Source organism: Excalfactoria chinensis, chromosome 3 (genome assembly GCF_039878825.1).
Source record: "Excalfactoria chinensis isolate bCotChi1 chromosome 3, bCotChi1.hap2, whole genome shotgun sequence".
NCBI classification, from domain to species: domain Eukaryota; kingdom Metazoa; phylum Chordata; class Aves; order Galliformes; family Phasianidae; genus Excalfactoria; species Excalfactoria chinensis.
The window spans coordinates 12,877,522-12,902,682 of record NC_092827.1 but is presented as its reverse complement, the minus strand read 5'-3'; the positions used below and the strand labels follow the sequence as shown (position 1 = coordinate 12,902,682).

At 38.4% G+C, this 25,161-nt stretch overlaps 1 protein-coding gene across 2 annotated transcripts in view; it reads right to left on the bottom strand.

Moving 5' to 3' along the window:
- Nucleotides 1-25,161, bottom strand: part of ROCK2 (Rho associated coiled-coil containing protein kinase 2) — a 91,731-nt gene that overhangs the window by 17,598 nt on the left and 48,972 nt on the right. For both annotated transcript variants that reach the window (XM_072333628.1, XM_072333629.1), the window contains exons 4-16: nucleotides 18,794-18,931; nucleotides 16,223-16,483; nucleotides 11,175-11,319; nucleotides 7,530-7,668; nucleotides 5,755-5,846; nucleotides 4,853-5,012; nucleotides 4,134-4,197; nucleotides 2,481-2,560; nucleotides 2,121-2,169; nucleotides 1,444-1,579; nucleotides 1,253-1,344; nucleotides 760-1,006; nucleotides 337-443 (exon numbers count right to left, since the gene is read on the bottom strand). In XM_072333628.1, coding sequence (XP_072189729.1) covers nucleotides 337-443; nucleotides 760-1,006; nucleotides 1,253-1,344; nucleotides 1,444-1,579; nucleotides 2,121-2,169; nucleotides 2,481-2,560; nucleotides 4,134-4,197; nucleotides 4,853-5,012; nucleotides 5,755-5,846; nucleotides 7,530-7,668; nucleotides 11,175-11,319; nucleotides 16,223-16,483; nucleotides 18,794-18,931 — 1,710 coding nt within the window. The remainder of the gene's footprint in view (nucleotides 1-336; nucleotides 444-759; nucleotides 1,007-1,252; nucleotides 1,345-1,443; nucleotides 1,580-2,120; nucleotides 2,170-2,480; nucleotides 2,561-4,133; nucleotides 4,198-4,852; nucleotides 5,013-5,754; nucleotides 5,847-7,529; nucleotides 7,669-11,174; nucleotides 11,320-16,222; nucleotides 16,484-18,793; nucleotides 18,932-25,161) is intronic.

Here is a 25,161-nt window from a genome sequence, read left to right as displayed (position 1 = left end):
TTTTCTTTTTCTTTTTTAATTTCTGTCAGTCCTGAGAGTTTAAGCAGGTCAGATTTCATAGCACAAATGAAGTGCTACAACTGTATGATTAAGCTATACATTGGTGTATGTTATTGCATACTTTACAAATACAATGAATTGAAATCATAAGGGAAATGGTGTCTTCTTTCCTCACTTTTCAAACTTCAAAAACAATGAGAAAAATCCACAGAAAAAGAACCAATGCTGAAAACAAGGCTTATGTTTTCACACAGACTTTGTCTCCATGTCTCCATTAAGAAAATCCCAACCATACACAGGAATGTACCACAAATGTTCACAAGGAACTGTTGTTACCTTTTCTAAATCTGTAAGTTTTTCCTGCAATTGCCTTTTCTCCATTTCTAGTTTGGCTAATGCACTCTTTCCATTTTTTACTTCTTCTTCTAGGCTTGATATTCGACCTAATAAATGAATAGAACATTAATGATGCTGGGCAGTGTGTGAAAAAACATGTACCATATCAACTGATTGACAAGAAGATCTGGTTCTAACTGTTAAGACTCTTCACAATGGTTTTAGAAATCATCAGTAACACACACTTTCATCTTAAGTATCTCCCCACTTATTTTCTCTGTAATGCATGTCCTAACTTAAACAACACTGTATAAAACAGCGCTCTAATTTAGTTTCTGTCTGAAACTCAAATAACAGCACCAGAATGCGGTTTTAGTCTTGAAACCAGACAAAAGCTGGACTTCAGAACACTTGCTGCAATACCTTGTAAATCACTGATAATCTCTGATCCATGACTTCGATCTCTCCTTTCTGATTCTAGAGCTGACTGAAGATTGAGAAAGTCCTTCTCCAGTTTGAGTTTAGCATTCTCCAGCAGGCAGTTCTTATCCTGCAGTTCTCGATTATTAGCTTCCAACTGCTGGATTTGCTTTGTACTTTCAGTCTGGTTCTTCCTTAACCTGGCTGCAGTTTCAGACTCCGATCGCAGCAAAGAATTGGCTTCATCCAACTAGGATTGATAAAAACATACTTTAGACTAAACAATTAAAACGTAGCATCCACCACTGCTATTACATTTCATTTCATAGACCAAAGAAATAAGGGGGTATTTCAAGATTACTTCTGAATATCAATACATGACAAGAAAGAACAGCTTTTAGAATTCCAGTACACATCGTAACTCCCATCATTACCAATAAAATCCGAACTTCAGAAAGCGATTATTATAAAATATACATATATAAAGTTCTCGTGCCTGTCTTTGCAGTTGATTGATTTTCTCATTGGATATTTGAGAGTTCTGATTCCTCTTTTTTAAATCTTCAAGCTGATCTTTCAAACTGTTAACTAAAACAAAAACAGTTCAGTTAATAACTGCAGTGAAAAAGCTTTTCTCTTTTAAACCCCTACATCAAAACAGAACCCTTCAAGCATGGTTCAACGTACCCTCATTCTCCAAATTGCGCTTCTTATCTGCTTCATGTTCTGCTTTTCTCTGGTATTCTGTATTCTTATGCTGAAGAAGAGCCTTTTCCCTTTCTAGCTGTCTGACTGCAGACTCTACATTCTTCCTTGAAGTTATCTGGATATATTGAAAAGAACAAAACAAAACACATTAATTACATACAGAATCTTGGCAATCTTAAAGTGATTAAAAGGCAGATTTGGTTTACTTATCAAAGTGGAAAAAAGACACGTGCCATTTCCTTCCTGCAAACACAGTGCATCAGAATATTTGAACACATTCACCCATCCTAGACCAACTACAGCCAGCTTTTATCACTCTAAGACTGTATGATGGTTTGCATTCAACAAATGCTGTAACTTGCCTAGCAGCCATGAAACATACTGTAAAAGCTCAGCATGCACCTGTATGAACTATACATTATGTTGTACATGCCCCGTGCAGATGTGATACATGTGCAGTAGGCACTAAAGTGAACAGCTGGGCAAAACACAGTCCTTTTACTGACACAGATAGAACACAATCCCAGTACCGACAAATCAACTGGTGTAACTTGCCATAAATACACAGCTACCAAAAGTAACCTGCTGGCTCCTAAGGAAAAGCTAGGATACAAAGCTGAAGCTTTAATTCTAGTAATTAGTAACTACTGACTTACCTCTTCATCCAGCTCTTTCACTATCTTCTCTAAACGAGTATTAGCAGACCTGAAGGAATATGAAAAATATCTTTACACCTTTATGTCCACACACAAAAATAGGGTGTTTGGATATGTTCAATTAATTTTCTCTAAGATATTCTATTTTCAGCCATCACATTAAACTTTAAGGGCTGGGAAAGTCACTCAAACAATAGAGACATTCTTATGAAGTACAGAGATAAAAGGGCAGTGGGGAGAGGGGCAGGTAAGGTAGCCCAAGGGGAAGTAAGAATGTTTAGCTTAAAATTATTCAAAATCATGGTATAATATAAATAATAGTTCTTTACAAACATATCAAATATGTTAAGACAATCTCACCTGTATTTCTGTTCTAGTTCATCTTTGGCTTGCAATTCATTACTGAGTTGTTCTTCTAACTTGCTTAGCTTTTTCTGAAACTGAGTGAAAAGCCAAAAAAACCCAACGATCTTTAAGTAAGACTGTTACCATATGAAAAAACTGTAAAGCAGCTCAATAACATAAAAAGGGAAAGCAAGGAAAATAATTTCACCTTCAGTTATGATTTTTAATTCATCAGCAGATTATTTCATCTCTGTTTCTCACCTTTACAAGTTATTAATCTTGGTGATTTTTATGACAGAAAATTTGCTGCATGCTGTATTAAAGCTGACCATCACACAATTACGCGGCGCAAAGTGCCAGTCATAACATTTCTTTATGCAAAAAAATCGTTGCTTCTGGTCCTTTGCTGTGCTCTTTCCCTGTGTGGAGTCCTTTTTAGCTGGAGAACAACTTTTGGGACAGTCTCTTCCATATATGATTTAAAAATTAAGAGATGGGGGGAGCATATGGCCAAACTGGACAACATTCAGAGAACATTGCGAAACGTGCCCCATGTCCTCACACAGCGAGGAATTCTTTCACAAACAGAATATTAGAAACAGTTTTAAAGTTTGGGAATGTTTTGTTTTGCTTATTATAAAAAAGTTATTATGAATCAAATACCCTGAAATTAAAAAAATTAGATTATAAAACACAAATTTTGGAATTGCTTCACTTCTTCAGGATTTCAAACATTTTTTTTTCCACTCCTTTAACCCTCTTCTGCTCCCCACATGTAACATGCAAAATACTAAGACCCCCCAAAACAGGGACACTGAAAAGGACATCAAAACCTTGGGACTCACTGCTTGGGAAAGTGAGAATGGAAAAAATAAGCGTTCACATTTAAATGTAGGTTGGCCAATACATCACGCATTTCCTTTTCAAAGTTTAACTATTAAGTAAGTTTTAACAAACGTTAAAAAACTGCACTTGAATAATACAAATGGTTACGTGGGGTAATGAAGTTAAATACATGAAAAATTAGTAGCATTCTCCTCTCATCTGTATATTCAAATTCAGTTGGCAACCTTCAACAGCTCAATGAACATGCCACACACACTCACTTCAACTGAGAGATTTATGCTCAATAACATTCCTTTGTCACTATAGTTGACAATTTAATTTTCCAAACTCTGGTTAAATGTGCCACAAATCACAGTGTGCTGCCAAAAACTGCAACCTTTCCAAGGGCGATGCTGTTTGGGGCAGACAGAGCCCTACACATTTGTTTTGAAACCAAACTGTAAATGCCAGAAGAATCAGAGAAAAATGTGTACTCATTCATCCTTACAGTACCGTACCTTTACATTCGAGCACAACAGTTCATTCATAAGCTGGTACAATCACTTCACTGTTAACTGTTTGGTGAATAAACATCTACAGTACTTAATGATATATCATGTTCACACAACCTAAGTGGGAATTATTTGATTCCTTTCATAACTCAAATATATTCATCTCCATGCTGTCCTCTAGATAGAAATGATTGTTTTTATTGAGGAGCATTAACAGAGTGCTCCCCATATCTGATTCCTCGTTTTCAACTTTGCCTCCTCCTACCAGATTTAACAAAATTAGTTAATCAGTCCTTTAAACTTACAGAAACAAATAAAAAAAGGCACTAACCTCATTTTTACTAGATTGCACCGATTCATTTTCTCTGCAAGACTGAGAGGAGTCACTTAGCAACCTGTCAAAAACAAAAACAAATCCCTCCTGCCCTTATTCAAGTTTTCAACAACTCTGGCAACCTCGCCAATAAACACATTTCTATCTTTTCTTTCAAGCCTTTTTTTGTCCCAACTGATTCTCAGAATGAAGCCCGTTTTACTCCAGTGAACCCTTCTGATCTGAGCCTTTTTAAAACTAAGACTAATGTATAAGACATTTTCAAATCCATATCAGCTTATCGTTTTTAATTAACACTCACAATTCTTTCACATCTATTCAGACACACTGAATAGGACTAATCAAACAAAATAATGGCATGTAGATGGCAACTGATGCCCTAGCAAGCTATTACACGGCATAAACGTTTTTCTAAAGACCCAACAAAAAGCAATTTTAGAGCTGAATTACAAACCCAGCAGTATTTTAAACCTACATTTTAAAAGACACTATATATATATTCATGCATATAAAAATACTATTTATCTCATAAGAATTATCAAGGTAATCACAACTGATATGTTCTACTTAAACTCTGCACCTTCTATCTTTACAGTTGAACAGAAATGAATATCAAGCAGTGAATAAATTAAGTACCTAGAGTAAAAACGGAAGGATGGGCTATATGGGAAATTTACAAGTATATTTCTAAAGATACACATTAAAGTCTCACATACAAATTATCTCTATAGTAGGTAAATCCTATAAAAGGCAGCTGGTTTCCCACAAAGGCTTTGGGGATTGGAAAGGTTTCCACGTCTCCCTTGTCATCCTCAATGTCATCAAAATTACTGCTGTCTATATCACTGCTAAGCTCAGGAACAACAGGAGCAGCAGCTACAGAAAGGAGAGAAAAGATCAACTTAATTCCAAGATTCAGCCTATAATGCAAGTTGTCCTGCCAGTTAAATGCATAATAATCATGCAGCAGATCTCTAAATATTACTGTAAAGATTGTATTTCTTTCCCAAATCAAAGTATTTTTACATTTACATTAGTTGCTCAATACATGGCATATCTAATGCACACAATGTATTTGCAAAGGTCATCACACTTTAGAATGAAACACTAAATTATAATCACCATGTTAAGAAACTTCAGTAAATATCTCTTTAGATCAAGCTCATGAATCAAATAGTTGTGTTTTTTCCCCCTACAGCAATCAAGTTCACAATTTCTTAAATTAAAGGCAATGAAACCAACAAGCCTCAGCCACAGATTAAGAAAAAATTGAAATAAGGGGAAAAAAAAAAACAGACAACCCATCAAAACAACAATAACAAAAGACAGACAGAAATAGAAGGCAACAAGCAGCCTTTCTGCTTTCTAAAACATCCAGTTCTGCTATTCAAAACAGAAAAGCATGAATTAAAATAGAATGAATATGAGACCACTCTCCTACTAACTCCTGCCAATACAGGTTTTAGAATATAAATGAGAAATAAGAAAATTCAGGCAAAATTCATGATAAGATTAAAAAACATTTACTTAGTTTATACAGCCTTAAAGTATTTTTCATTTATGTTATTACTGTTAAGTAGCCTTAATAAAAATATAACTTTCAAGCTAATCTACTTACTCTCTCGGATGTTGTCCCAATTCCACTGATCACTCTTAAAGAAAGGGTGATGCTTTATTTCTTCTACCCCATTTCTCCCAAGTCGCACGTCCCTGAACATAGCAATTAAGCCAAATTCATGTTAGAAAAACAGCACTTGTTTTGCTTTTATTATAACTTGCTCACACGCCGCAAAGAAGCTGTCAGTAAAGATTTTCTGTATAGAACACATTAATGGACAAATAAAAAAAAAAGGAAAAACACACCAACCCACGATCTGTAGTTTCTCTTATGAAAATGTATTTATATAAAAATATATAATATCCACTCTCCCTCCGACTGCTTAAATGTCCATAAGTTGGAGTCTGCCACGTGGGGAGAGAAAGAGAGCACTAAGGCAAAAGCTGAGAAGAAACTCAAAAGAAAAACAAAACGCCAGCAGCGTAGGGGAAGAAGAAACTGCCAAGCAACGGTGTCTGCCAAACCACATGACAAACCTTAAGACTCAAGTGAAGGAAGGTCTAACTTACTGCACAGAACAGTGATTCAAGGCTGAACTGAAATAAATATTTTAAGAATTCCATCCTCTGCCCCATAACTAACCCTGACACGTCTTTTGCTGATATTTACAATGAAGTAAATCTCAACTTCAAAAAGAAACTTCTAGTTCGATCAAATGAAATCTCTCCTAAAATGATCTGCAAGTAGAAAACATAAAACCAGTGCGTGCAACAGAACTAATAAATCATAGGGTGGATGCTTATTCCTTCATGTCCCTCTAAGTGCTCATCGCTGATCACGCACACAGAAAGAAGGCATCTGTTTCAAATAAATTGCTTGAGCGCTGCGTTAAATATAAACAGGAAGACAAACACACGTAGGGGAAATAAACCTCACTGCACTCATGTTATTCAATTCCGCTCCTGTTTTCTCTCTGCCCTGCAGCTATTGAGGGTTAGAAACACTTAAAGTATATCTTTACTGAGCAGAACAAACAATCCTTTCTGTGAATATAAAAACCATTATAAGGCAATTTATTCATTTATGATTGTTGCTGGTTTTTCTCCTACTGATCCCTCACTCCCTACAAGCTTAACATTTGGCTGCAGCCAAACTGAGGTGACACATCATCAGTCTGGAGTTAAATCTGAACCTACCATGTCATCTTCTTTAATCAGAGAAATCTCAAGTAACCTCTGCTTTCTGGCACTAAAGAAAATTTAAGAGTTCACATCAAGAATGAGCTTACACAAATTAGTATCAATTAAAAAAGCCCTCAGCTCCACAAAGGGAGAACTTGATGATTTATATACACCCAGGACAACATCCTCTTTCTCCATTAGCTACACTTGCCAGTGAGTAACACCACTTAAAAGAAAAAAGCTGGAATACTGTATGAAATTTCAGACAAACTTGGTAAATATATGCTTGTTTTCATAAACTTATGGTTTCATTTTTTATAAGCAGCTTCCACTTCAACCCAACAATTTGGTCCCTGCCTTTTGGGGCTTAAAAACTACTTCCAGCCCTACAGGTTAGTCACCCTGTTTCACACCAGGCCACAGCTGGGAGGATTTCTTCAGCAGAGTACATTGTATCAAGAGCAGCCAGAACCTGGGCAAGAAATAAAGTAGAACACCTAGAAAAATACCCCATAAGAAAAACCAATGTGCGGATGATTTTGCAGAGGAGAACTGAAGAGAAATCAGTTAAGGCACTGGAAATTCACTTTAACAATGCACATGTGTTAGTACCATCTAAAACAGAAATAGAACCAAAATAACACATGCACGTACCTGTCAGTTAAGAAGGCACAGATGAGGTTCTTTGCATGCTTAGAGATTTCTACATCATCTGGGAAATGTAATGAGTTCTTGTGATCCATAATTTTACTGTATGTCCCTACTAAGGAGTCTGCATAAAAAGGAGTATCACCTGAAAACGAAATGGTAAACTTGTTATGATTCTGATAATGTACAAGTAGCATAAGATGAAGACAAAAAAGAGAAGAGGTACAAACTCTACAAGTGGTTTTGCCTAAAGCTGTTTTTTAATGAGGGAAATGGAGAGCATATGCAGAGTACAGAATAATATACTACAAAAAATGTTCTTCTGACGAAACGCCTTTACATACTGAGTTACACATTTTTTCATGCACATCTAACTACTGAAAATATTGTTCAACCTGAATATATTTACCCTGAGTAGGGTCACTGTTCTCTAATGTACATGTGGATGACACGTACCACCTCTTTATGCTCCGTGATGGGCGCAAGGGACTGAACCTCATTAACAATTTGCAAATACACATCCCTTGGAAAGCCTCTACCACTGCCCTCCTGAGAGCATTTCATAGAATCATAGAATCATAGAATTATTCAGGTTGGAAAAGACCTTGAAGATCATCAAGTCCAACCGCAGCCTAACCAGTACCCCATCTCTAAAACCCTCTGCTAAATCATATCCCTGAGTACCACATCCAAACGGCTCTTAAACACATCCAGGGATGGTGATTCAACCACCTCCTTGGGGAGCCCATTCCAGTACCTAACTACCCTTTCTGTAAAGAAGTTCTTCCTAATATCCAACCTAAACTTGCCCTGGCGCAACTTGAGGCCATTTCCCCTCGTCCTGTCACAAGTCAGTAGTGGGAAGAGATCTGCCCCACTCTCACTGTAAGAACCTTTCAGGTACTGGAAGACGGCAATAAGGTCTCCCCTCAGCCTCCTCTTCCTCAGACTAAACAGCCCCAGCTTCCTTAGCCTCTCCTCATAGGGCTGATTCTCCAAGCCCTTAACGAGCCTCGTTGCCCTTCTCTGGACCTGCTCCAGTACCTCCATGTCCTTCTTGTGCTGAGGTGCCCAAAACTGGACACAGTACTCAAGGTGAGGCCTCAGAGGCAGGCGAGCCAGCCCTGCCCCATTGGCTGAGCCTTGGCCACCTTTCTCACCTAAAGTTCAAAATTCAGTTAATTTTAGTTTCTTCTTCTGACATAAACGTAGAATTTGGCAGCAAACTGAATGCGAGCCAAAAGTGTGTCCTCACAGACAGAAGGTCTGGCCATACCCTGGGCTGCACCAGGTCCAGCACTGCCACTGGGAGAGGAGAGGGCTCGTCTGCTCTGCTCTGCACTATGTGGTCTGATGTCCAGCACCACCTCACCTCCAGAGTGACACTCCAAATCATTTCACACAATCATAGAACCCTAGAATCAAAAAGGTTGGAAAAGCCCTCCAAGTCCAAATGTCCACCTTCCACCGACATTTCTCCACAGACACCTCCAGGGAAAGTGACTCAACCACCTCCCTAGGCAATCTCATTGGCGTCTGTTTCATAATAGCAATGTACGTGGGAGTAGATCTGTCTTGAATAGCCTAATTATTTCTAGTTCAGTTACAAGAACCAGAAAAGCTATACAGTTATCTAAGAGAAGTTGCATGTTTCTTCAAACACTGTCAAATGAATCTGACGTGAGCCTCAAACACTGTGTTTGCAAACAAAGTCACTGAAGGAAATCACGTTGGCGCTGTTAGACAGGAAATACAATGCAGATTGGAATAAGATGATGAATAACAAATAAACAGGCAAAAAAAATAAATAAAAAATTACAGGGCATAAGTAAGCCCTGTAATTTTCAGTATAAAGGTGAAGCAGATTTCAAAAGCATTTCAAAAAGGCTGTACAGATAGAAAATCATATACCCTTTGCAGAGGCAGAAAGAAGCTCAGATTAACTTAAAAAAGCAAGGTGACAGGAAGACTTCACAAAAAGCCAGAAGAATGAAGATGGAATTCAACAGAAGTACAGTGTTAATCACAAGTTCAGAACTGCAACAGAAACAAAACTGTTATTTCACACCCATCCGAAGGTGTGAAAATCACAGAGTTAATGAAAGCAAAGACTCCAGTCTAGAATGTAAGGAGGAAAAAAAAAAGGACATTGAGTACAGAAGGAAAAAAAGGTGTAAAAATAGCACGGCTTCAAATATTGTAACAAGATAGACAGCCTGTGGTAGGAAAAATGCATGAGATTTATGAAATGTTAGAAATTTCTCAAAGCACAACTCCAAATTTTAGGAGAAACCGCGCCAAATATAAGCCCCCTCGGCTTAGCAACTCATACTGAAAGCCTGGGATAACATCATGATGATGCAGTGAAATGCAGAAGGATTTTTGTTCTATACAAGTAGAAGCTCCTTTATATAATTCTGCTCCTGTTTTTGATACAGTAATAACAAGGGGACCATCATCTCAGATGCAGTTTATAAACAAATAACAAAAAAGCACACAACAAGCCTTGAGAAAACATTTCTGGGCATCTGTGAATCATAGAATTGCTCAGGTTGGAAAAGACCTTAAAGATCATCAAATCCAACCACAACCTAACCATATTATCCTAACAGCCCTCTGCTAAATCGTGGCCCTGAGCAGATGTCTAATATTTTTATTACTGAAGAAATTCATTTATTGCTAAAATCGTTTATGAGACTATTAACTACAAAATATATATTTGTACACCAAAATGGTTTAATTCCCAGAGTCGAGGAGATTTCAATGGCAGCATATATCAAAGCATCAGAAAGGTTGTGAATGCTCCGTCCCCGGAGGTGCTCAAAGCTGGGTTGGATGGGACCCTGGGCAGCCTGGTCTAGTACCAGATCTGGAGGTTGGTGGTCCTGCCTGTGACCAATGGAGTTGGAACCTGGTGATCCCTGGGGCCCCTTCCAACCCAAGCCATTCTATGATTCCATGAAAGCATCTTTCAGGGCTCAGGATGCCAGAAACATCATCACATCTGCAATATTCCCACAGCATGCTGATATGTATTTTGAATAATTACATGCTCAATTCCCTCTTTCTGTAATCGGGCTGTAATACTGATCTTCTGAGTATTTTAAGTTGCATATGACTCATGTCCTTAACTGATTATATTCTATGTTGCCATAGCAATCCAGTGTATTTTATTGGAAAATCCTGACACAAGCAAGAAAGAAAGAATCAAGCCATACTGCCAGAGACATTTTGACCCATCAGTAACAATTGCTAGTGCTGGGAGAGGAAGAAAAAGAAAACACAAAAACAAACAAAACAAAAGCAGTTCTGTCCTTCCCACTCATTTCCCATCTCTGCATCCCTAACAACTCAATCCTGACCTGAAGATGGCATGAGCATTTACTGAGGTTGGGAGGTAGTCAATTCAAGATAAAAAGTATTCTAGGAATTAGTTTTAAGCTGAACCGAGTCAGAGAACCTAATCACTGTGCAAGCACACAGACAGTTGTGACAGCATAAGAGAGACAGAAAGACAAGGGAACAGGAATGAAACAACTGCATCCAGAAGCCGTTAGATAATGACGTACAACCAACCCCTGGTAGCAACGCAAAAAGAAGCACAGCACAGACTAAACCGCAACCTTTTTAGCAGAAGAAATTGCTACTTACCAACTAGCATCTCAAAAAGGAAAACTCCCACAGACCACCAGTCACACTCCCGTCCATAATAACCATCACCACCTTGTGATTTCAGAACTTCGGGGGATATGTAGTCGGGGGTTCCAACAGCCGTGTCACAGCGCACCATACCTGTCTGTGCAACAGCAACAATTCAAACAGCCCCATTAAAACTGCTGCTCAGTCCTTACACAAAACTGCAGTTAGCCAATCCCGATAACCTACTCTCCCCTTTGTCTACACCAAACCATTTCTCTTTGTAACAGCATTTCAAAAATGGGCTCGTTTCGTTGCGTCACCCTTGGTTTCAATATGAACAAGTCTGAGCTGTATCGGATGGTTCCTTATCTCATTGAATTCATGGAAGAACTTCTGAATAATTTTGATTATTAGGTCCTGCACAGCTCACACATAATATGTTTGTGTAATTCAAACAAATCACAGGTTCATTCTAATAGTCATATCTTAGGTTGAAAGTAAAAGCTACTTTAAACGAATAACAAAGCCTAAGAAAAATAAAGTGAAATATTACTATGTGATTTTGATTAATGTATTTATTCTTCTATTCATCATTTATTAATGGTGTGATTATGTATCCTCTTTGCTTCACACTTTGCAGGAGCTAATGATGTAGAAATATCATCAGATAGGCCAGCATGCTGCTTCAAACTTAGAGCCTTGTTCCCTTTAATGAAATTCATTGCATTCATTCCAGAGAGACCAGATGGATGAATGAAATTAAATCCTGGATAAAACCAAAGAAGTACCAAAAATGCACTCATCTTTGCCACTCAGCCTAAAGTAATGTCCAAGTTACCTTCGAAAGTTCTCCATGCATTTTTCCATCACCTTTGGCTGAATACTAATACAGAATATTGGTAGGAAAAACTGAAATGAAAATTCATATTTAAGGAAATAAAAAGAATCATTTTGCTTTTGGAACTGCATTTACATGTAAAAATTAAGACATGCGGTTACATTATCCTTTTCACATAGAATATGAACAGCCAGAAACTTTTATTTATGTATTAAAACAGAATCTTACAAAACCATGAACCAGTAGGCCAAAACTGAAGCTATGATTAAATATTGCACAGACTTAAGCAGTACTAAAAATCTCTTTCTGCTTATTTTCTTCTACAATGAAGAAGAAGCTAAAGACAAAGTTGGAACACAAGAGAAGCTTAACTTCTCAGCTAGAGCAGTTGAACTACTGTTTTCTATACAGTGAACCAGACAAAACACATAGCTTGGTCATCCTGAACTAAAATAACGAGGCAACTCTTTTTAGAGGAGCTAATGCATTCTTTGGACATTAGATGACACCACAGATGACATTAACACTTTAACACCAGTAAACAAGATAAAGCCCCAGGCTCCAGAAATCTAAACTCAAGAACAATCAAACAGAGCCCTGGCACATGACTAGAACAGTTAGTTGGTCATTCTGCTAGCAATAGCACTCAGTTAAGCACGACTATGACCTCTCAATACTAGTGATGGGAGGACCTCCACAAGCCTCCAACAGTAGTGCATGTCTGTGCCTTCCTTACCCAAATGCAACACTACATCAAGAGAAAGCACTCTCAGTGCTTCTCTCAGTGAAGCCTGGCTGAAGCCAACCAAATACCTCCAGGTAAGAAACTTCATTAAATAGATGGCAGCAGAACAGTCCTGAAAGATTTCTCTGAAGACCACAGCTTCAGTCACGAGAACTCTGCATTTAGACCAGTCTCATCACCTTGACACCTAAGCATTTAATAACATTCCATTCCGCACTCCTCTGTAATTAATACAGCAAAACAAGATCACCTTTTAATATTTCATACATGTTAATGTTTTATGAAGTCTTATGCAAAACAAAGCAAAGTTTGTGCCAAAGAAAAGCCAGCCCTACCCGAGTCAGACAGCTGCTACACAGTGACAAGAAAGCTCGTCAATTATCTTATGGATGCTGAAGAATTCCAGGTAGTTACACTAAGTTTTCAGGCAAGATGTCAAAAGACAATGCAATGAAACAAAATATTTCTACAGGCTGAAAGGCTCTGTGTGCTAATGTCAGTTTGCAATGGGCTGTATTTCTCTTAAGCATGTAAGTTGGCTGCACGTTACCCCACAGAACTCCCTACTTTCTGTCTCAGGAATAGATCTAAAAATACATTACTGTCTTACTAGAACATTCCCGCATTTCTGTCACTCTCATTTACACAATCATACTGTAAAAAAAAACAAACAAAAAACAAAACCTAGGTGTTGCCCTGTGTGTATTTTTAAGTACCGGATGCTCTCAGTACAACTGTCATACTAGCTTCCTTGATCTGGCATCGAAGCCAAGTAAACAGGGAAGTCCTCTTTGCGTGCTACATGAAATCTTGGCATACTGTACATTCTGTGAGATGACATCTGCATTCTGTACTTCATCAGCTGAAGAGATCTGAAGGGTTCTGTTTTCTCTGGACAAAGTGTCAGTCCTGTCAGCCTCCGGTACCTGAACGGCACACTCAGTACAGCAGTTCTGGTACCTTCTCCCAGTAGTATCAGGCTACCCTTTTTGACTGAGACTTTTCTCATCACCTCAGATGATACCTGGGAGATTTGAACAACTACAAAAGAAAAAGCTTGTCAACAAGACAGTACGTATTCACAGCTTAGGAAAATTTGGCTGTGGAGCTACTGTGTCTCCTAGCATCTTACAGAACTGTAACATTGCTGAAGGCAAAGCAGTTCTAGTTTCATCCCCTGGAAGACCTCAGGTACACCTGAATGACTCACTGTCTTGGAACAAGGCTAAGAATGAGGCTTTAATTCCCTCATTAATATCTTATCAGCAAACAAGAACTGGAGAGTGCTGGTGCAGACATGTCAGGATAGCACAGATCAGGTGTTAATGCTACTCTCAAGTTTGAGCACCAGACTATCAACAACAAACTGAAGCAAGAAGGATTCAGCACAGTCCTGGAGGACCATCAAGGAGAGGCAGGCATCCTGCTGAGCAGAGGATCAGACCAGATGGCCTCCAGCGATCCCTCCAACCTCAACCATTCTGGGACTTAGAAAGTGAGTTCTAAGAAGAGGAACACGTTTAATCTTTCAGCTCAGCTACCTGTGGCAATGATCCCAAGTGGTAAATAGGTCCTCTTTTGGTCCTGCTTCTTTACAACAGATAACCTTTAAGTCTGTGCTTTCCTGCAAGTTCAGTTAGCACAAACCAGTTAAGCACAGACCTGAGAGCACCAAGCAGTTTCTGCCCCTACAACACTTACAGTAATCAGTCATGCTTCTGTCTAGCTTATTACATACAGCAAACATAGTCTGGTGAAACATGCACTGCGATTCTTTTTAATACCTACTAAATCACTGAGGCCAGCCCGAACCTTTACTCAATTACAGATATTCACCTTGTTGTGGATTAAAAAAACAACAACAAAACATCACAGCCAAGGTAAATAAATGGTCCAGTTCCTTTTATGTTGGAATACATCACTGAAAGACTAAACAATTTCTTTTCACATACTAAGGAGGAATTCTGCTGCAAGTGTCTGGGCTGGCTTGGACAACAACTTAAGAGAACACCCATTCCAATTCCTCAGCAAGTATTAACAAAGTTTGTCTTCCAAACTGTGTCTCCCAGCAAACTGAAGCAGAGCTCTCCTCAGTCTCAAAAGCACGAGGAAGAAATGCACAACTGCTAAAAGAACTCCAAGTCAGAAAATAAATAAGTGTTGGGTAAGCATATATTTTCTAGAAATCATCTTGCCAACATCAATATTATGTTTACACAGCTGGGATGTGTTCATGTTTTGTAAGAAGAAGCATGAGATTTGGAGACAGTCCAGAGCCTCTCAACTTCCAAAGTTTCCTGCATAAAATATTTTTGCCATTTCACGGAGTCTGAGAAACATTTAGAACTTCAAATGGAGTCAATTAAAAATTAACTTCTTTAGCAGATCATCCATCTGTTGATGATGCCTCATGTAAACTGGAGTTTGCTATAGCAAGAGGTACGCAAGCAATCTCAGGTTCACAACATGATCAACCGCATTTGAATAACTTAGAATAACAATATCAGCACAACAGAGTTCTCAATACACAGTTGTATTTGTTCAGCAGTGATATACTGACATTTGAAAGAAAGAAAGCAGACAGCATTTCTGGATACAGTTGAATAGATATTAACTTAATGCAATTGCAAATTAAATAGATTGCAGAGATTATACCAAGCACGGCCTAAATAACACAGAAAGAATCACTGAAGCAAATAAGCTTAAGAGGGATAAACAAAGAAACCTTTCAAAGGCCTGATAAATGATAACATACAATCATACACAGTTTATGAGAATCTGTTACAATTTCACAAGAAGAGCATGCAGTGTAAACTGCATGATACTGTTTGTCATGGAAGACTTAAAAGTGCAAATTACAAGGCTAGTCTCCTACAGTAGTAAAAGGTATTACGTCTGTTTAAAATACAGTAGTTATGCAACCTCATTAGAAAATTGCATTGGGCTGCACATGATAAAATCTAGACTGTTAAAATATGACATTTTGAGTAACAGCTAACAGAAATTCTAATCACTAGATCGCATACCACTGCTGCCTTATTGTGACCTCATTTTAATGACCACTAGAGGATGCTATGAGAACAATTAGAAAAAAAAATATAGACTGCATCTTGCCTAGAAAATATCATCTATAGAAAACTGTCAGCTTATGAACTGTTCCAAGGTTGCTAATACTGAAATTAGGAGCTGCCTAATAAGCTTTTCAGACATTTGGCAAAGAAATGAACCCCAGAAATTCACTAAGACATGTTTTCAAAAATGACAAAAACTAAATTTATTTCCCCCTTCCATGTGCCAGAACAGTTTATTACCGACAATGGTAAACTATTTAAAGTACTCTTGTATTTAAAAATAGGTGACAAGGAACAGCTTTCCAACTAAGTGAACCATTTGATAAGTATTCCTTTGGGTATTGTAGCTCAAGAGAAAATAGAATTACAGTTTCATAGATGATACGTTATTCAGTTGCATACTTACTTCATCCATTTTCATGCAAGTGCCAAAATCTGCCAGCTTCAGGTGCCCATGTTTATCTAATAGCATATTGTCAGGCTTCACATCTCTGTGTATCAAGCCCATGGAGTGAATTGCATCAAGAGCAAGAACAACTTCGGCTGTATAGAATTTGGCCCATTTCTCAGGCACATCATAATTGCTCATAAGGTTTACAAGATCTCCTCCTGGCATGTATTCCATTACCATATACAAGTATTTGTCATCTTGAAAGGCACAAAAAAGCTGCAAAAGGAAAAAACAAAATAGGAAAAGGAACAGTTATTTTTCAGAGACAGTTAGAAGAAATAACAAAGTACCTGAGGTTTCATTAAACCCGAGTGCACATAAAACTGAATTGTATTTGAAACTTTAAAGATCCTTACTTTCATTTTAAAGGAAATGAAAAAGGCTTCATGGCTACCTCAGTTGTAGGACTATCTAAATTGCTGTGTTTCTAGACAGAAAAAATATCCCTACAACTGAAAATGCAGAATATTAAATCTGAGAAAGCAGGCATCTTGTAACAATCTTAACATAGATCAACAGTAGCATAGTATATAGCAGAATATAGTAGAATAGTAGTCAGTTATAGTAGAATACAGTCAATCAGTCTATTTATGAATTTCATATACCATAAATTTATATACAACATCTCCATATATATTTACAAAAAACTATGTTAATACTGACTCTGTCCTAAACTAACATGCATGCTGAAATGAGAAAAGAATTAAACATGGTTACACAGTCTAAAGAACTGAACAATGAAATGACAGTTTGATAGATATTGGAGCTACTGTGCTTCTAACAGGAATGACAGTGACAGTAAGTTTAGCTTCTTTAAAATGTATTTTAGGCTTTGAGTAGAGAAGTGTCAGAGAATTCACTCAGTAATGAAATATGGGAGATCATTAAAGACAGGAAAATTATTACAGGGACAGGACCTTCGGAGTAAAATTTACTGTTCAGTGGTGAAAGAAGATTAGTGCTACAAACACACGTTACTGCATACATGTATATATAACATTGCATTCACTTTTGCAAATGGATAGTATACAAAACATATAACATAAACATCTATTTGATCATTAAAGTCTAAATTAAAATCCCAAATAGTCTCTGTATTCCCACATAAAGGTGTTTATTTAACACAGTGATAAATAGCAATCCTATGCCTTTACACAGCACTTTCAGTATTGGTCCTCAGGGATTTCATAAAACCAACACTATCTAGGGCTCTGCTTTCACCTCTTCTTTCACCTGAAAAAGAAGGAGCAGGAAAGCTGCACCATTTGTCCCAGTTTCTATCTCAGAACAGGACTGACATTTTCATAAAACCATCTCCCTGGACCTAAGTACTTCTATACATCACACTGACACTTCACCACAGAAGGCACAACTGCAACTGCATTTTAATTCATTTCACATGCACAGCCTCATCGACTGCCTGATTCAGTGGGTGGCAACTCTGCCCATGGCAGGGGATTGAACTAGATGATCTTTGCGGTCCCTTCCAGCCCAAGTCCTTCTGATTCTATGATTCTATCACCTTCTATATACAGGCTCATATTATATCATGCCTGCTACACTATCCCTTGATAACTGTCATACATCTATTTTCAATTGCACATTTAGTTGAACTGTAAAAGCTACAAATACCTCCAGACGTTTGTCAAAAAACTGCAGCAGTAAATTAATCTATTTTGTTATGTATTTAGCACTAATCCTTCCCAAATGGATAATCCAGTTTACAAACATGATAACAAATACCAGGAAATAGATGCAAGCAGTGATGTTTAAGAACAGTTGAGAAAGTCAACTCTCCATCAGCTGGGAGATATTACTTCTGAGCTGAGATGCAGCAACAGACCACTGAACAGAAGCTGGTTTCAAGCAAAGCACTGATACAATCTTCTGTCTTGTTGGAGACCAGGAGCCTGCACTCCTCCATCTACAATATTTGCATCTGAAAAGCCACTGACAACTTAAAGCATTCATAATACTGAACTCTACTGATCAACTGACCGTATCACCAGGAAAGATTGGAAATAAAGCTTGACATTTGTTTCTACATTTATATACAGAATTCTTAGCTGGAAAGTTCTCTTATCTCCCTGTTATTCCAAATAGAATCACAGAATCATTTGATTTGGAAGGGACCCTTAAAGGTCATTCAGTTCAACTTCCCTGCAATGAACAGGGACATCTACAGATAGATCGTGTTTCTCAGAGCCCTATCCAGCCTGACCTTGAATGTCTCCAAGGTTGGAGCATCCACCACCTCTCTGGGCAATTATTGCCTGTGTTTCACCCCCCTTATGTGGTTACTTTAGAATTCAGTTGTGATTGCACTGTATGATGCATTTGTAGTGATGATAATGCAAGTTAATCTACCTTCTAACATAACCAAATGCACAAAACTCATTGAAATTGCTGTAAACATACATCTTAAAAATATGATCTGAATTTAAATCCATTATTTGAGCTTAGCTGTAAATTCAAGTCTAAGGCCTTTATTACTATTATTATTTTACTGTTATGCATCTGCCTTACCTGAACCACCCAGGGACTATTGGCAAAGGCCATGATATCTCTTTCTTCCCAGAAGAAGGCTGAATCTGATCTCTTGATCATTTCAAATTTACTAAGCAGCTTCATTGCATAAACCTTCTGTGTCATTTTATGGCGAACCTGGTGGTTGGAAAGAAGCAACAAACTTTAAGATGTCTTACAAAAAATAAGATGTGTACCAACATACCACATTTCTCTTATCTGCAAACTACTTGCTGGGATGAAATGTCTTCACATCTTCATATATTCAACTTTCTACATATCAAGAACTTGAGATTTTCCAAACCTGAAGAGAAAAACCTGACAGCTGCTCTACAAAAAGTGGCAGGGGTGGAACATGGATGCCAAGGGAAGATATGCCACAGCTCAGCCAACTGCTGCAGCTGCTGCTATAACCCCAGAGCAGAGAGGCCACAGGAAGGATGTGCCACAGGGCTGCAGACACTTTTGTAGGTAAATGTTTTACTGAAGGTAAACCAATGTATGACTGTATGTTCTTTGTCATTATGGCTATGACCACAAAAACAAGGGCTGTCTTCGGTAGCCTGCTTACTCAAATTGAAACCAATACAAAAAATCTTCAGAATCAGAAACATACCACCTTCCTATTAGCAGCAGGTCAGCTCTTTGCATTTTCTGTGTGAATATACCAACTTCAAGTCACTCAATACCAGAAAAACAACACAATAGTTCTGTTTATAGTAGAAAATGTTTTTCTGTGCTCCATTCAGAAGTTTCATCATGCAAGAAGAAATGAAACTTAACTCTTTTGGAAAATCTCATCTGAATATGGACAAGAAATGGAATCGTAAAACACTGGCAGTGATGTTAATGAAACACTAAAGTAATACTACTTAGAAAGCAATTACAATTTTAACATTGTTGAGTGTTCCTGGCATAAATCAAGGTGAGGACCACTCATCTGTGAGGTGTCTGAGTTAGCAGAAAAAAAGAAACCAACTACATCTTAAGTTTTTGTATATTTTCCATTTCTGAAAAATCAATTAAAATTTTTGACATCAAAATCAAATGGCTAAGACCTGTTGCATTTTCAAACCCAATGTCTAGTGAGATAAATCATATCCTCCAAACTGTTCTTGCAGTATAATGTCTAAGTTTAACTGTGTTACATGAAATAACGTTCATTAGGCTCTTTTATCCTGCACAGATCCAAGCATTTCAATTCATTATATCTGCAGTACAAAGCTTTGCAGAAGCACCTATGTGGTCTACCAACATGAGAGCAGTAGCCTCCTGCTCCTGGGGAGCTGTAAACATTCATGCTGGTGCTTGAGTCAGCGGGAGTGATTTGTACAAACAGAAGAAAAACTAAGATTAGAAAAAAAAAAAAAACCAAAGGAGTGAAAACATGGATAGAAACAAGATTATCCATCAGGATTATCTATTGTTCCCAACCTACTGTCTCCAAACTTGGAGCTTTTTCCTCTCAAGATACAGGTTAAGATTTTCAAATGTTACTCTTAGCACCCTGTATAACTATACAGGTTATATAACACTGGCCAGCACCTTTTTATGTATAACTACATCAAAAAGCCTCCAACCAAACCTCAAAACAGCAGCACACTACCTACGTGCTCCAAGCACATTCACAACTTGCTAGTAAAGGTGCCTTGAAAGAAGATTTTGAAAACGACCTCCCTGCCACTTTCTAATGCTGGACAAATTTATTGACAAAGAACTGGTAGAACACCACGAACTGTGCTCCGTATCATAGGGCTTTTGTAATCCTGTTCAGAAAGAAAGGAAACACAAAGACAAGCAACCTTAACCAAAAATACTGTTTAATCACAAAAGCATCTTCTGTGAAGCTGCACACGTGCCTCTAATGCATTTTAGTAGTTTATGGCTCCTAAACGTTGTGCAGTCTTGCCTGGGTGTGGTTAGTAAGGCTGCCTTCATTTGCAACAATAATTATCTTCAATTACACAGAAAAAACATCTCCAAAATTCAGCACAGCCTGAAGAAAGCACGTGTGTATGAGGAACAAAAGAAACTGTCCGTCTCTGTTCCCCTGCTCATCGCATACACCTCTGCAAGGAAGGACCATCACGTTATTCTTTGGCTGAATTGCTTCTTGAAAATTTCACCATGGGTTTATTCTGCACCCTGAGCGCGCCTGGCAGGTGAACAGACCCACCAGTGATAGGAGTTCTTGTATCACCAGCACAGCCCTTGAAGACTCTGGCCACTGAGTTCTTTCTCCAGAGCTATATTTGTACATACGTGTATTGGCTCAAGCAGCAGATTATTCATGTATTAAACTGTCACGATGCTTTAGTTTCTTCCAAGCGGTTAAATAAACTGCCAAATTTAAACTGTAGCTCACCAGAGTAACTCTTAAAATAGGTAGGAAAATCCCTTCATGCCATCAGCATAAAGTAACACAGACTTGTTTAACGTATGAAAATGCATTAAGAAATAAGAATTTCCTTCTGCTCTGCTTCACCAGGGACAGACAAAACCGTATCAATCTAAGACTTTCAGGAAATGCAGGAAATACATTCATAATTTCTACTGTATTCACATTGGATGATAATCTGTAGGCAAGAAACAAACAAACAAACAAACAAAAACCCAACCATCAGATCACATACACAGTATTGACAATGGTACCAAATTTTTATCATAAAAGAAAATGAAAATCCTCGGATGGAGTTGTGAAATGAACTCTCAGGCTCTGAAATAAGCACAAATATCCTAAATCACCTATGAGATCCGTAAGAAGTTACAGATAAGGTATGAAGTTCACCTCCTGAAACGCTTGTGGGTAGTAGACCATGACTGCTTTAATAGCGCTACCACATCAGCAGTGGCTGGGGAACAAAACCTCACATACAAAGCATTTCCTGGAAAAAAACCAAAGCAGCACCTGGCTACATGTGCTATGACAGTCACTGGTTTCCAAAGCCAAGAAATCCCGCTGTATTCAGACTGTCACCCAGCCCAGCCTTTACTACCCAAATAGAAGCTGCTGGCTAGCTTTCAGTTCCGGCATACAACGTCAGTCTGCTGTCACTGCAGCGCTACAGACCTGGGTAACAAGACCTTAGCAAAGGAAATGATAAGAAGTTTCAGTTTCAAACCAAGCTGATTTTTCTTAAAGTAAAAGCAGAAGAGGCACTCGGGATGTACTTTCATTAATTAATGTTTCTGCATAAACCAGAAGCAACATATATAGCACCATAATTCAATTTTCATGTCTGCTCAAGACACCAAGGCCCTTTTATTTATGCCACTACGTAAGAGAAGTGATCTGGCTGCAGACAGAAAATTCTTAGCAAAGGGGAAGGCAAGCATAGAATTTAATGCTTCTGAGTTTTCAGAAATGCCATATAGGAGCTAAAAACTAGGGAGAAAAAAAACAAGAAGGAGGTCATAGCTGGGTATTCTATGCTGCATGTTAGCATGCTCGTTCTTTTGTATTGTTGTGTTTAAGTATTACAAAGATTTAATAAACAATTGTGCATAACATGATATTCATGAATTTTACTCACGTAGTCAAATATGTTTTATTTATGGTTCTTTTGCGGTTTGGCCCCCAGTGAAGCAGATTTCTATTCTGATCACAGAATGCGTTGAAAAATATTTTGATTACTGCAAATCTATCATCTGCAACTGTGGTGTTAACATTACAAATGGAGTAGAAATAGATATAGCTTAACTCAATAGCTTAAACTTGTATCATACCTTGTGAGGCAAAAAATCTAGGTATGTGTGCTCTCATCACCAGCTAATATTAGTTCAGATCAACAGTGGTATTTATTAACCCATTGGTTTTTATCTGTAAGACATTGCAGCATCATTGTTTCTGCTTACACTTGTTACATTCCAGACAGAGAATGTTCTCTAAAGCTGGCATAATATACAGAAGAGCTCTAGGAAAGAACAGAAATGTTGGTCCAGCGTTACAAACTTTTAGCTTGTTTTTTTTATTCTGGGGGGCCAACTTAAAGAGAACAGAATTACAAGCAAACCACTCTGAGTTACTGCGGATTTCAACATCCCATTGTAATGATTAACCAAATGAGAACCAAAGTTTGTCTTCAGATTACTCCAGGTACCTGGCTGCAGGACTCACTGCTGTGAACAATCGCCTCTTCTTTAGAAGTTTACAAAGGTATGCATCCAAACCAGAACCAATTAAGAATTTCTATTTAAAATTAAATGTTATCAAGAGATTTAAAGAAAACTATCCAATAACTTGCAAAAAAAAAACCCAAAATCAAACAAACAAAACCAAATCCCATAAATGTTCACAAATACATATAAAGAAAACAAAAAGAAAAACCTATCTTCTGTTATTCTGTTATTAGTATTCCCCATTTCTCATTTCCCCCCCCAGTAGATGGAAGAGGAATTCCAGTCCTTACAACATGATTTTTTCTCTGATTTCTGTTCAAGCACGTGGCAAAGGAATACCTCAAAAGCTTCTCTAGTAGATGCTCTTTCCAGTAGATGGTACTGGAAAAATATGATGAAAAATAGTCTAATAATATAGTTTAAATGAAACATTTGATAACTGATGTAAAGACAGAGCGGCCTAAGAGCAGACTGCTTTGCTACAAAGCTCCCCGCAGCCATTTTTTCTCAAGTACACAGGGTTCTGCTGACAGTTTTGTTTTCCTTTTTAATCTCTTGCCAGCAAAGATATAAAAGCAATACACCCATTAATTCTTTAAAGTCTTCATTGAAAACATCATCTCTGGAAATATCCCTCTTTATCTCCCCTGAATTCTTCTGGATAGAAACAAAGCGCAGCTGACCCAAGAAGAAACTGAGAGGGAGACACATGCCCATGTTACCATCCACTTGGATGAAGATGGCATAGAAACCAAAATACATTTACAAAACCTCTGAACCAAATTTGTTAACTGCCACATATGAATCAAATCTAAACTTGCATTTCTCCACGAGGCACAGAAATAGTGTTAGGCTAACCACAGCCTCCCTTACTCCAATTTCCATTTTACCTTGAGAAACGCGTTACACAGCCAAGAAGAGTAAGCAAAGAAAGATTTTACCTTTTTATATTGCATTGAATGGTAACCAGGGATCTACTGCTTAACTCATCTAATACACCATGACTCTTGAAACTATTTTGAGACAAAAACATTGCCTTGCTGGTAAAGAATCATCAAAACTACGTCTGTTCAAGGTAGTAACTTTTATCAAGTCATTGCTGCAAGGTAAACAAGAAATAAATAATAACTACGAAAGAATTCTTAAAAGCCTGCTTTTTAATCCTGCCCAGTTCCGTCCCATTTCACCAATGCTAGTACAGAATAGACAGACGATTTTAGAAATCACAGAATCACAGAATGACCCGGGTTGGAAGGGACCTCAAGGATCATGTAGTTCCAACCCCCCTGCCTAGCAGGGCCACCAAACATACGCCTTTACTAGATCAGGTTGCCCAGAGCCCTGTCCAACCTGGTCTTGAACATCTCCAAGGACGGGGCATCCACAACCTCCCTGGGCAGCCTGTTCCAGGACCTAACCACTCTCCTAGTAAAGAACTTCCCCCTAACATCCAACCTAACCTTTTAACTTAAAACCATTTCCCCTAGTCCTGCTATTATCAGCCCTTTCGAAGAGTTTGCTCCCCTCCTGGGAGTAAGTTCCCTTCAGGTACTGAAAGGCTGCAATGAGGTCACCCCGCAACCTTCTCTTCTCCAGGCTGAACAAACCCAACTCCCTCAGCCTGTCCTCATAGGGGAGGTGCTCCAGCCCCCTGATCATCTTCGTGGCCCTCCTCTGGACCCTTTCCAAAATCTCCATATCTTTTTTGTACTGAGGGCTCCACACCTGGACACAGTACTCCAGATGGGGCCTCACAAGAGCAGAGTAGAGAGGGACAATCACCTCCCTATCCCTGCTGACCACCCCTCTCCTGATGGAGCCCAGGATCCCATTTGCCTTCCGGGCTGCCAGAGCGCACTGCTGGCTCATGTTAAGTTTCTCATCTATCAGGACCCCTAGGTCTTTCTCTGCCAAGCTGCTCTCAAGGACAACTCCTCCCAGCCTGTACAAGTGCCTGGGGTTCTTCCGGCCCAAGTGCAAAACCTTGGGTAATAAATTTACTGCAATTATTAACGGTGCACATCACACAAGCTCTTTGGACACAAGAACTTGCAAGATTCCTCAACAAAACTCCACAACACTGCTCTCCAAAAATGCTGTACATCCCAAGGCCATATGATTTTCCCTGCTTCCCAGCACAAAGTTAGCACTCAGCAGTAAACTGACAGTGCCACATCAAAAAACTGCAGCAAACAAAGATTTTTGTTACTTCGTGGCAACAAGTTAACCAGCTTCACCTCCTGCAAATT